This window comes from Cyprinodon tularosa, unplaced genomic scaffold (genome assembly GCF_016077235.1).
Source record: "Cyprinodon tularosa strain WSP-4 unplaced genomic scaffold, ASM1607723v1 ctg672, whole genome shotgun sequence".
Lineage (NCBI taxonomy): Eukaryota > Metazoa > Chordata > Actinopteri > Cyprinodontiformes > Cyprinodontidae > Cyprinodon > Cyprinodon tularosa.
Genome location: NW_024039421.1, coordinates 513,803 through 525,824, shown reverse-complemented (window position 1 = coordinate 525,824; position 12,022 = coordinate 513,803). Strand labels below are relative to the sequence as shown.

General features: G+C 39.0%; 1 protein-coding gene across 1 annotated transcript; it reads right to left on the bottom strand.

Annotated features, from left to right (window-relative positions):
• Positions 1-3,583: 3,583 nt before the first annotated feature.
• On the bottom strand, positions 3,584-10,586 carry LOC119771450 (gastrula zinc finger protein XlCGF57.1-like). Its single transcript, XM_038267412.1, has 5 exons — positions 10,494-10,586; positions 6,653-6,705; positions 6,469-6,564; positions 6,237-6,329; positions 3,584-5,570 (listed from the first exon to the last, which is right to left on the bottom strand). Exons 3-5 carry the CDS (start codon positions 6,509-6,511, stop codon positions 4,048-4,050), a joined length of 1,659 nt encoding a protein of 552 aa, XP_038123340.1. The 5' UTR covers positions 6,512-6,564; positions 6,653-6,705; positions 10,494-10,586; the 3' UTR covers positions 3,584-4,047.
• Positions 10,587-12,022: the final 1,436 nt, after the last annotated feature.

The following is a 12,022-nucleotide window of genomic DNA, read 5'->3' as shown; positions in this document are numbered from 1 at the left end:
TAACGCGGCCCAAGAGAGAAATTTTAACCTGGGGGGATCATGGTTTGTGGGCCTTTCCCATGGGAATGATTTCTTCTATATGGCCGGGGTTAAACCGCCCTGGTTTTACATTTCTGCATACTTAACTCTCTGCAAGGTTTGGACAACTTGTTACCTTATTTTAAAAAATGACTGTTTATGCCATATGGACCTCAAGAGAAGCAGTTTAATAGAAATAAGGGGAATATCATTCATCTTTATATGCAAGAGAACATCTATTTGTAGTTAAAGGCCTTTTGAGTAAAAAGTATTTGAACAAAGTGCTTTTAAGTGCAGCACTTTTCATTTGACATAGCTGTACCTCAACATTATTATGTCATTTTACCATTCTTGTTTTACAGGTTTCTTCATCTTAATTTATTTTGTGCTCTATCTGGAGAAAAGTGAAAACTCAGCTGCAGCAGCGAGCACTGAAACGCAGAGCACAAGCATTAAAACCTGCATCAAAGCAGCACCTTCCTCAGACGAACAAACGGTGGAAAGAAAAGGTGCATGGCCGCCTTCGTAAAGGCTCAGGAAAAGCAGACCCCGGATATCCTGTACAGAAACTGTTAAAACAACCAGCCACCGCAGAGACGAGGCATTTTCTCTGAGAAACACCTGACCGCTGGACCCGATTCTAAGCTGATAAGGACGGACAGCCAGTTATTAGTGGGAATAATCCTGAGCTTGATCATGGTTCAATGTTTTGCTGATGTCACAAAGTCTCTTATGATACCATTTCCATTCAAGCAACAGATCTAAAATCAATATTATTGGATGTACACTGGAAAAACGATCTAGAAATATTTAAAAATGTCATAAATTGAGTGTATTTACCCTTAATTTGAGTAGGTAAATTAAATGATCTGCCTACACTGCAAAAAATCTAAATCTAGATAAGTCATTTTTTCTTAAAATAAGTGCATTTGTTCTTGAATTGAGGAGATAAAAGAGACATTTTGCCAATGGAACGAGACAATTTACATTTAAAATAAGAAAACACAATTGCATTGTCTTATTTCAAGTGCATATTATCTAATTATCTTATTTTAAGAGTAAAATTACTCATTCCATTGGCAAACTATCTAATTTACCTACTCAAATTAAGGGTGATTACACTTAATTTAAGAAATTTTTACTTATTTCTAGATAGTTTTTGCAGTGTATTGGAATGAATATTTTTACTCTTAAAATAAGATAATTAGATAAAATGCGCTTGAAATAAGACCACACAATTGTATTTTCTTAATTTAAATGTAAATTGTCTTGCGCTATTGGCAAAATGTCCTTTTTACCTCCTCGATTCAAGAACAAATGCACTTATTTTAAGAAAAAATTACTTATCTAGATTTTGATTTTTTCCAGTGTAATCTACGGTGGCCCTGAAGTGCAAACTGCAACTACAAATCTAAAAGCGCAACTACATTAAGGGAAACGCAATTACATTAACCTAGCACAAAAGGTAGGTACCAGTGGGAAACATGAGACATCGCTGATTGGACGACGGCGCCGTTTGACCCTTAAACCGGAAGTTGCGTTGGCTGAACGGTCCAGCTTCTTTTAAGTGTGTCTTCAGTGTACGCAAACTAACTGAAATTTGGTGATTAGTCTTGAGCATATCCAGTATCACCTCGTACGTATGTCCTGATTCAAAATATTCCTGGATAACGGCAGCTATGTTTGGGGCGCCGACAATATCCATGTTTTCAAAAGCCGCAGCAGGCAGAATGACTTCCGGTTCAAGGGTCAAACGGCGCCGTCGTCCAATCAGCGATGTCTCATGTTTCCCACTGGTACCTACCTTTTCCGGTAGGTTAATGTAGTTGCGCTTTTAGATCTGTAGTTGCAGTTTGCACTTCAGGGCCACCGTAGTAATCTGCCCATAAGCACATTTATTTAATGTAGACTCACAAAAAAGCAACTTAAACGTAATTTGACCATTAATTTCAAACTCTAAATGGTGTCTGACATTTGAAAATTTAAAAAATTAATTGTGAATTTAAAAATACAGGCGTATCTTAAAGATTACGACATGGATCCATGTTTTCATTTTTATTTTGTTCAATGTAACTGGAAAATTATTTTGAGTTCTGTTACAACCCAATGTATTGAATTTTTTATATTTTTTTTTACAGTGTCCTGTCTGGCAATGTGGCAATAAGAATAATTGTCTTGATGCCAAAAAGAGCCCAACAGATTTTACTTTCACAGGTGGAGCAGTACGGCTATCGCCATATAGCTCCACCTGTTTCATGCATATAAATTGCTTTATTATAATTATGCAGGGAGTTTTACAGTTTATATGGAAACTGCAATGTAAGTAGAGCAGAAAAACAGAAGAAGGAAAGAAAAGAAAAAAAAAAGAGAAAAGATGAAAGAAAGAGGAGATAGAAAGGAGACTGATTGACTCTTCAGCAATCCCTCACACTAAGCATGCTGGTAGTGAGGTTTTCTTTCCCTTCATTTTGTGTTATCTTTTTCTGATAGTTACATTTGTTTGAGGATCTGAAATAATCCCATCGCTATGGAAACCCGTCTACAACTCAGAATTTCAACCTTCAAATTTATAATTTTTAGATATAGATTCATAAATGCAAGGTATAAAGTATGACTTGAATTTCATAGTTTTGATTTCCAGTGGGGCTTTATTTTTTCTTTTCTTTCATGGTAGAATTGGACTTCCATGGAAAAACTAAACAGAACCAAAGAAAAAAAAATCAATTGCAAAAAGATTTTTGTTGCAGTTATGAAATTAGATTTCAAGTCTTCAAGTTTTTGAAAAAAATAAAGACTTTTTCATTTTTAGGTGTAGTTGATTTTTTATTTATGCTTTTATGCTTTTACTGACACTTTACTGCTTTACTGCTATGAAGAAAACAAAGCGAGATGATGTTTTTACACCCAGGAGCAGATAATTAACGTCTCTAAAGCTGAAATAATACTTCAAATACTTCCGAAAGTACTAGCCGAGTTCAGGGTTCGTACACCTTTTCCAAAGTCAAAATGAAGCACTTTTCAAGCCCTTTCAAGACCCATTTCAAAACTTTTTCACTGGGAAACACTGCAATACTAACATTACATTATACCGTACTCTCAGTCACTTAGCCTGTGAATTCCTAGCTAGCAGTTACTAGCGTAAACAAATAGGCGCTAACATTAACGTGTACTAGGCTACTTCAGTTGGCGTACTTAAAAGTGTGTGACTTACCCTTCATGTGACTCGACAGCGCAGACTCGCCCATTGGGAAAAGCTGCACATCTTTTTTGCAGACTTTAGAAGAGGCAACTCGTGGGGTTTGTTCCCGTTTAATCCATAATTTGTATTTTTCATCTTCCAGCCAACGTTCATTGAAACGCCAACCTCCCGGCATGGTGCAGTAGTGGTTTCATGGGGGCGGGGTCACAGGTGGAAATAGACTGGCAGATCGCAGTCACACATAAGCCAGCAGGTTTCATTTTCGGGCTCTCCAACATTTTATTTCTCCATTTAATAAACACACGATTCAGTTAGATAGGCATTTGTTGCGAAAGAAATAGTTAAAATTTCAAGCATTTTCAAGCATTTCATCCAAAATATAAGCACTTTTCAAACCTTGAAAACACAACGTCAAAATTCAAGCATTTTCAAGGATTTCCAGCACCCGTACGAACCCTGTGAGTTAAAAAAGGAGGAGAAGATGATTTAGAATAGGAGTTAGATGAGAGAGAAACAGGACATTCAATCAGACATTATGGACAATGTGAGATCTAAGGGATGCAATTTATCAGCCACATGTAGAGGACAATAATGTAGCAACTGAGAGTGTGACTGACTATATACAATTCTGTGTACATAACCGCATCCCTAGAAAAGTAAAATGATACCCAAATAATAACCCCTGGATTCCAAATAACTGAAGAAAGACACGTGTTGAGAACAAAATCTAAGATTAATCCACCTGTAAAATTCTGAAAAGAAGTGAACAATGTGGCGCTCAGTGGTGCTGGAGCAAATATATAGAAGCACTTGCAGCTGCGTAGGTTGAGTCATTTCTCTCCTGTATGGATCTTCATGTGTCTCTTTAAACTTTCTTTATGAGTAAATTTTTGTCCACACTGGTCACAACAGAAAGGTGTCTGTCCCGTGTGGGTCCTCGTGTGTGCGCTTAAACTTTCTTTATGCCGAAATCTTTTTCCACATAGACCACAACAGAAAGGTTTCTCTCCCGTGTGGATCCTCATGTGTGCATTTAAATTTCCTTTCAGGCTAAATTTTTGTCCGCACTGGTCACAACAGAAAGGTTTCTGTCCTGTGTGGGTCTTCGTGTGTGTGTTTAAACTTTCTTTATGCCGAAATCTTTTTCCACACTGGTCACAACAGAAAGGTTTCTGTCCTGTGTGGATCCTCGCGTGTCTGTTTAAATTTCCCTTCACGCTAAATCTTTTTCCACATTGGTCGCAACAGTAAGGTTTCTCTCCTGCGTGGTTCCTCAGGTGTTTGTTTAAATTGACTTCCCTGTTAAATGTAAGTCCACATAGGGCACAACAGAAAGGTGTCTGTCCTGTGTGGGTCATCGTGTGTGCGTTTAAAGCTTCTTCACGCCGAAATCTTTCTCCACATAGATCACAACAGAACGGTTTCTGTCCCGTGTGGATCCTCGTGTGTCTGTTTAAACTTCCCTTCAGGCTAAATCTCTTCCCACATATGTCACAACAGTAAGGTTTCTGTCCCGTGTGGATCCTCAAATGTTTGTTTAAGCTGTCCTTCTCGCTACATCTATGTCCACATATGGCACAACAGAAAGGTTTCTGTCCCGTGTGGGTCCTTGTGTGTATGTTTAAACTTTGTTTATACGCGAATCTTTTTCCACATAGATCACAACAGTAAGGTTTCTGTCCCGTGTGGATCCTCATGTGTCTGTTGAAATCTCCCTTCCGGCTAAATCTATGTCCACATTGGTCGCAACAGAGAGGTTTGACTCCTGTGTGAATTGTCGTATGTTTATTTAAACCGGCATCTTTTTCCCCACAGTCTTCACAGCTAAACTTCGTAAAGTATTTCTCACCATCCATGGAGCTTAAAGCTCTTATTTCTGATTGCTTTATATCTTTCTGAACACAGCATCTGTGAAGAACTTGTTGAGCAAACTCGGATGAGCAAGAAGGTCTGTTAATGCTGTCAAAGTCCATGTCCTTGTTTTTTAGTCCAGAGGCTAATAGTTGATTTGGCTCAGACTGCTTTATGTCCTCTTCAGTTTTTAAGGAAAATGACCCATCTTGATGATTTTTTATCCTCACACATCCTTCTTCTCCATCATTCTCTCCTGGAAACGTTTTACCTTTAATGTGTTCTTGATAAAGCTGTGGGAATGCAGGGCACTGCTTATCATCCTCGTTCTTTATGGGATGAAGAGTTACTGGAAACTGAACTGAACGGCTGAACTGCTCCCCCTGCAGACTGGTGCAGACTTCCTCCTCTTCCTCCTTTATGTGTCTGAGCTCTGGCTCATGCAGGACAGCACAAGGTCTCAGGTCTTCATCAGCTTCTTCTTTAATCGTCTGTTTATCATCTAAAAGAAAGATAAAAACACACAATACATATTAGAGAGTATATCGACCTCACCTTGGACCGAGTCACTTTAAGCAAAGACAATTACTCTCAAATCTTTGATTTAATTGCTACTTTTCTATTTATTTTTCAATTCCATTTGTATTTCTATTCATTTTTTTCAAAACGTATCTTGAACTAAAAATACACTGCAGTCTTAATCAGGTGAATTAAGTTATAAAATTGCATCGTTCTTGTATTTTAATATATTATAATGGCACAAGTACCTGCAGCATCAGAAAGCTGATTTATATATGAACGTGTTTTAATTACGTTTTAAACAATGAAGCTCCATGTAGAAATGTTCTCAGTCAAAAGAACGTTCATTAAATTTATATAAGAATCCATAGGTTTGATATTTTTACACTGGTTGAAAATAACTGATCATTTATAAAAACGTTCAAACAAAGTTAGATTTTATAGGAATTAATTTTCTTTGTTGAAAATGTTTCATGCAGACAGAATTCTAATTTATAGCATAGAAACTTTTATGATTCTTCTTCTTAAATTGAACAGAATAAATAAAAACCCGAAATAAAACAAATCGGAATCAGAAACGGAATGATTGAAATTCAGGCGGTGCCAAATGTTACGATGATCAGGGCGTTTAGTTCTTCTCTGAACCTACCAGGCAGATCCTGCGGTTTCTCCTCTTGGTCCAAAGCTCCAGACTCAGACTCATCTCCATCAGAGCGGAGCATCAAGGTGGCCTCTGCTGTGCCTGACAACAAATTACAACAATTAAACATTATTTCCTTTCATGACGGTGGAGTGATGCTGTTGCCATGGTTGTAGTTAACACAACAGTAGAGGGCGCTATCAGATACTATGACTGAATGAACGTTGCTGCGTTTTCTTACCCAGATGTGCAGCAGTGATGCTTTTTGGATCAGCTGTCGCCATCAGGCTGCAGGTAACGTTATCAAAGCTCGTCTTTGTCTCAGTAAGGAGGAGAACTTTAAAAGAAAATCAAATGAATGGTGAATAGTGAGGCAGCCATTGGTGTGAATGATGGCTAAGATTATAGAGCAGCGGTTAACCTACCCGTCTCTCTGGGAACCGGATTAAACCGGAGCTGAAAGGCCTTCCTGTCCGACCTGGAGAGAAGCAGATGTCTGGGAGTCATTAAGGAGATCCGATGAAAGCAAACGCAGGTTTTGTTGCTTATGTTCCAGGATTTAAAGAAAACTCAAATGGATCTAGTTTCAAAACACTTTCTGGATAAAAAAAAAAGTTTATTCAAAAACCCAGCATGTTGATTTGTGATTTAATTTATATAAACCCAATGCAAAAATTCAAATATTCAACTTTTTAAAAACCCAGTGCTTAATTTGACTTTTAGCTGTTTAAATCCCAAACAAAATATACAACCGTTGTTTTAATTTAACCTGTGCTCAAAAAACTGATTAGTGCAAAGGTTGACAGATAGATAGAGGCTAATTAAACTGTATTAACATGAATATGATTGTGAAGGACATGATTAAAGGTTTGTCTTCCTATAAGTAAAAAAACAAAAAAATAGGGTAATAATTAGGGGTGTAAATAATAATCGTTTTGTATCGATGCATCGATCCAACAGCCGACAATCCGATGCATCGACATGTCCGAAAGAGAATCGATTCAGTTTTTTTTTTCCTCCAGTCTATTTTTATCCATTTGCTCCTGGGCGTAATTCTCCTCCCATGCTGCGGTGGCGCTAAACCTATTTTGTCCTCCTACCTCGCTTCCTGGTTATACTCTTACAGCAGTGTGTTGCAGTGAGCTTGATGCAGACATTTTTGATTTATGCTCAGTATTGAAGCATGGTCTGTGCTACATGCTGTGGGTCTAGATACGGCCGAGGCGGCGAGGAAGTGGGGGCGAGTTTAGTCCGACAACGGAGGGACATGAGGGCCAAAAAGAGCGGAGATCCAGGTGGAAAAAGGCTCCCAGCATTCTCGCGCACCTCGATCTTCTAGCGGGTAAAACTTCACGAGTTTTTTTCCACAATTTCGGTCATAAAATCAAAACAAGCCGGCCTCCTGTCTGCAGCACTGTCTGCGGTCGGCTACAATCTGGGAGAGGAGCAGCGGAGCGTCTGTGGAGGGGGCGGGACGTCTGGAGCCCAGGTATTGCATTGCACTCATTACACTGATTTTGTGCAGTATTTTTTTATGCAACTTTTCTACTTCTGTTATTTGCTGTTGTTTCTCAAAAAAATGCAAAACGATATTACAGCTTTTATTGATTTATTTCAAACCTGAAACTTTGTTTAGCCTGTAAGGCTGTTAAATAAAAAAAATAAATAAAATGAACCAATGAATCGAATCGTATCGCATCATGGTGTGTTATTGAGTATCGGAAATAATCGAATCGCTAGGTCAGCAAATCGAAACTGAATCGAATCGCCATGATGGATGTGATTTACACCCCTAGTAATAATCCTGAAACAGAGTGTGACGGTTTTACAAGGTTATTTATTTTTGTTTTATTTTTTTTTAACTGGGTGTTTGTCACTGTTTTAGCGGTGCCAGTCAGCTATCCCTCCTGACAAGTAGTCACTGTGTGTAGAACCTTTCAAATTATGAAAGAAAACTTTCCACAAATAGACCAACAAAAAATTTGGCTTAACAATTCTTGTATTTCAGAAAGAAAAAATAAATAAATATATAGGCGTCAAAAAATAATCACAAAATTCTTCCCCACAAAATAAATGTCCATTTTTATCCAAGGTAGAAGGCCTCCGATATAAATTGCCCGAAATCTTTCTCAGAGGCAGGAGCTGGAACAGGTTTTCTCTTGTTGGTTTCACTAGATGAATATATTTAAAGTTAATTTTATTTTTTGTAAAGGGGTAAAATGATTAATTTAATTTTACATTTGCAGTAAGTGTAGCCTTACAGAGGATGTTTAACTGTGACATCATCGGCTTCCGGGTTATTGTGGCGACACGTCGGCACGACAGGAGCACAGAATGAAGTTTATTTGTTGGGTTTTCTCCTTTTCCTTAATGATCGGTGGTGTTCATGCAGCAGAACAGAGGAAAAGGACTGAAAGCACGAGGGATTAAACAGCTTCGGATGGACGGAATATGCAGCAGCAGTAGCAGCTGTTTCTGTTACGCTGTCTGCTGAGACACTAGCTACGTTTACATGGACACAACTAATCGGATTGAAGGCCTGATCAGATCAAAAATGTTTCATGTAAACATGTCAGACTGAAGATTCTAATCCGATTCGGTCCGATCGGATCTAAATTTAATTCCGAAAGAGAGAGGTGGTTTTTGCCGATCGCCATTCCGATTGGCGTCCATGTAAACACCCATTCGGATCTAAAGAGTAAAATAATCTTCACTGCGCATGTGTGCGACGTCAGCGTGACGTTTTTCCGCCTTGTCAACAACAGGAAACCACCGGTCGCTCTCGCTCTCGCTGTGAACAACATGGCGGGAGGAGTCTAGGAACGCCGACTTATACACTCAAGTTCATTTAAAGCTGCAGGAAGCAGGGATTTATCCTCCTCCTCTTCCTCTTTTCTCTCTCCACAGCCCACTCGCTCTCCCACGCCGGTTCAATCGCTCATTCTCTACATTTTCTCTCGTACATTTCGCTGCCAAGCGCTTTTTTCCTCCTCTCTCCGTTTTTCTTTGCGCTCGCTCCGAGCGCACCGTTTGTCAGGCCTCCCAAAAACCAGACGCAGACAGAACTGCCAAGTTTGGCAGGAAGTTCTGCGCATGCTTAAAAGATTTAATCTGATCCAACGCTTGGTACATGTATACACACGTCATGATCGGATCATTTCATTTAGTGTCCATGTAAACGGAGATTTTGAATTTCCGATCAACCAAGGTTTGGATCGGATCGGGGAAATTTTGCGCATGTAAACGTAGCTACTGACATGTTTCAAACTGGAGTTGGATTCAGATTGAACAGCGGACCAATCAGCGAAGTGCATGTGTTCAAGGGGCGTAAAGAAGGCGTGTCTTGAGCTGTGAACAAGCAGGAGGGTTTAGGAATAACGGTGCAGCAGCTCTGTGCAACAAGCAGGTTGTCACAAGAGTTAGGATAATAAGTTTAAAATATTATTGTTCACACAGGGAGGAAACTGGTGAACTGATCAGCTTTTGGCAGAACATCACTTTATTAATTGATAGTCTTATTAGGAACACCTCCCCTCTGTCTGGTCTCGGTCACTCAAACTTTGACTGTTCAGCCAATCAGCATCGAGCAGGCATCATCACCACCCGACCCTGCTACACAGACCTCATCAGATGCTTAGCCTCACTGAGGAACATTGAGTCATTTACACACTGATAGTGTTGCTACTCTGCAGCCACAGCTGCCCTGGTGCTCAGTGACAGAATAAGCTGCTGTTTCCAGGCTCCTTGGATCATCTGACCACCATTACTGGTGTCAGGGCTCACGCCTTAACGGGGATTTAACATAGAGATTGACAGTTAACCTCCTGCTGCTCCAGAGCGGAGAGATTACTAAATAGTTTATGAAGTTTAATAATGAATGTTTGACCATTTATTTTACATAATTTATAGGTTTAGCTTAATTAGTCTTCAATGAGATATTTTCATCAACGGAGAAAGACAGTATATTATAAAAATAACTACAAAGCTGCTCCAGACTCTCATGATATGCAGAGGATTCAGGATGACTGATTATATCGTTTTTAACCAGGACTGTTCCAGCTTCTGGGTACGTTTGCATGTCTGCCTTAGTCCGATCGGGAGCGTCATCATCAGTGTCACTAATGCTGATTTAAGAAAGTGATTCTAAATAAACCTGAGTCCTGAAGCAACATCAGTCCTCTTATAACTATAAATAATAGATATGAGAAATAAAAATACATAAATAAAAGCTCCACTGTGAGAAGAGCCAGACAGTATTGAACCTACCTAACATTAAATACGGCTTAAAAGCTGCATCGTCATAAAAACATCCGCTGTTTCAACCTCTTCTGTGTCCCACGTCTTCCTCATGTCTTTGTCTCTGGAAAACCTTCATAACATAAACAGATCAGTAAAAAAAAAAATAATAATACTGATCTCCTTTTATGTAAAGTTGCCTTTGTTCTTTTTTTATTTTAAAATTTCAGATTTCTTAGAACCTCACATCAATATCTATCTATCCATCCATTCAACTGCTGTACATGAGGAGACATCACAGGGGTTTGGACAGGCTGAATTACACACAAAATACAAACAGACTTGTGAAGAGTTTTCCCGCTCTGACGTCAGTCGTCTGTCAGTCAGTTACAACAGAAAGGCTCCGCTTAGTCATCATCTTGGAGAGCACGGTGTGCAAATAACAGGACTAAGGTTTATAGTCCTGTCTATGGGATTAGGACAATCGCTCCAAGATTTCGGCCGTATTTAATGCCTTAAAGTCTGCTCTTTGATTATGTCTACGTTTTTCATTCAGACATTTATTGACAGTCTCTAAGCCAACCATCACATACAGAAAGATGGAGACAGCCTGAAACCAGCCTTCCTTTGCCAGGCCGACCAGGAGACTGAAGCTGTGGAACGCAAATATCCTATATCCAAACTAAATCTAACTTCCCCGTGATGAGATGACAGACTACCTGATGGTCTGATAAAGAATGAGAGTAAAATAGGTGGTGGGTGTGTTACTGTACTTACATTTTTTTGCCGTGTGGTTGTTTTTTAGCCTGCTAAGTAAAAAAAAAATGTGTCTGATTCGCGCCAATTCCCGGACAAAAAAATCACACCATCATGCGGAAAATCATGCTGGTTAACATCGAGCCCTGCCACATATTTCTGAGGCAGCCTTCTAGTTCACAAAGTGTTTGTTCGCCGCGCATCCCCTACTGCTAAGTTCTTTCTGTTTTGGCATTTTGAAACAACTTTTTCAAGAAACCTAACATACTGGAAATTAAAAAAGAAAGGTAAGGAGTCATGAAAAAAAGTACAAATTTAAAATGCTCAGTGAAGCAGTGGGTAACAATGCTGCCTTGCAGCAAGGAGGTTCTGGGTTCAATTCCCAGGCCGGGGGTCTTTCTCCATGGTGTATGCATGTTCTCCCTGAGCATGCGTGGGTTCTCTCCGGGTACTCTGGCTTCCTCTTAGTCCAGGAACATGAGTGTTAGGTTAAATTAAGTCGGAAAAATAAGTTTTCCAGTTAAGAAAAAAAGGTGAAAAGTTACAAAGTAAAATTAAAAAGTTAATACGCCTAGTTAACAATTATATTTAGGTTTAATAACTAAAAATTGTCAGTGCCAGTATCAGCATTAATGGCTCGAAGGTTATGTTGGACCAAAAAATATGTGTTTCTTTCACTCTCAGAGTGTTTTTCATGAATTTCTTATAGAAACACTTTTGTTATTTTTCTTAATATATTCAGGTAAGTTGGTGTTTCTTCTTATTTCATCCATTTTTGCCATCAGAATATCCAGTTTTTTTAT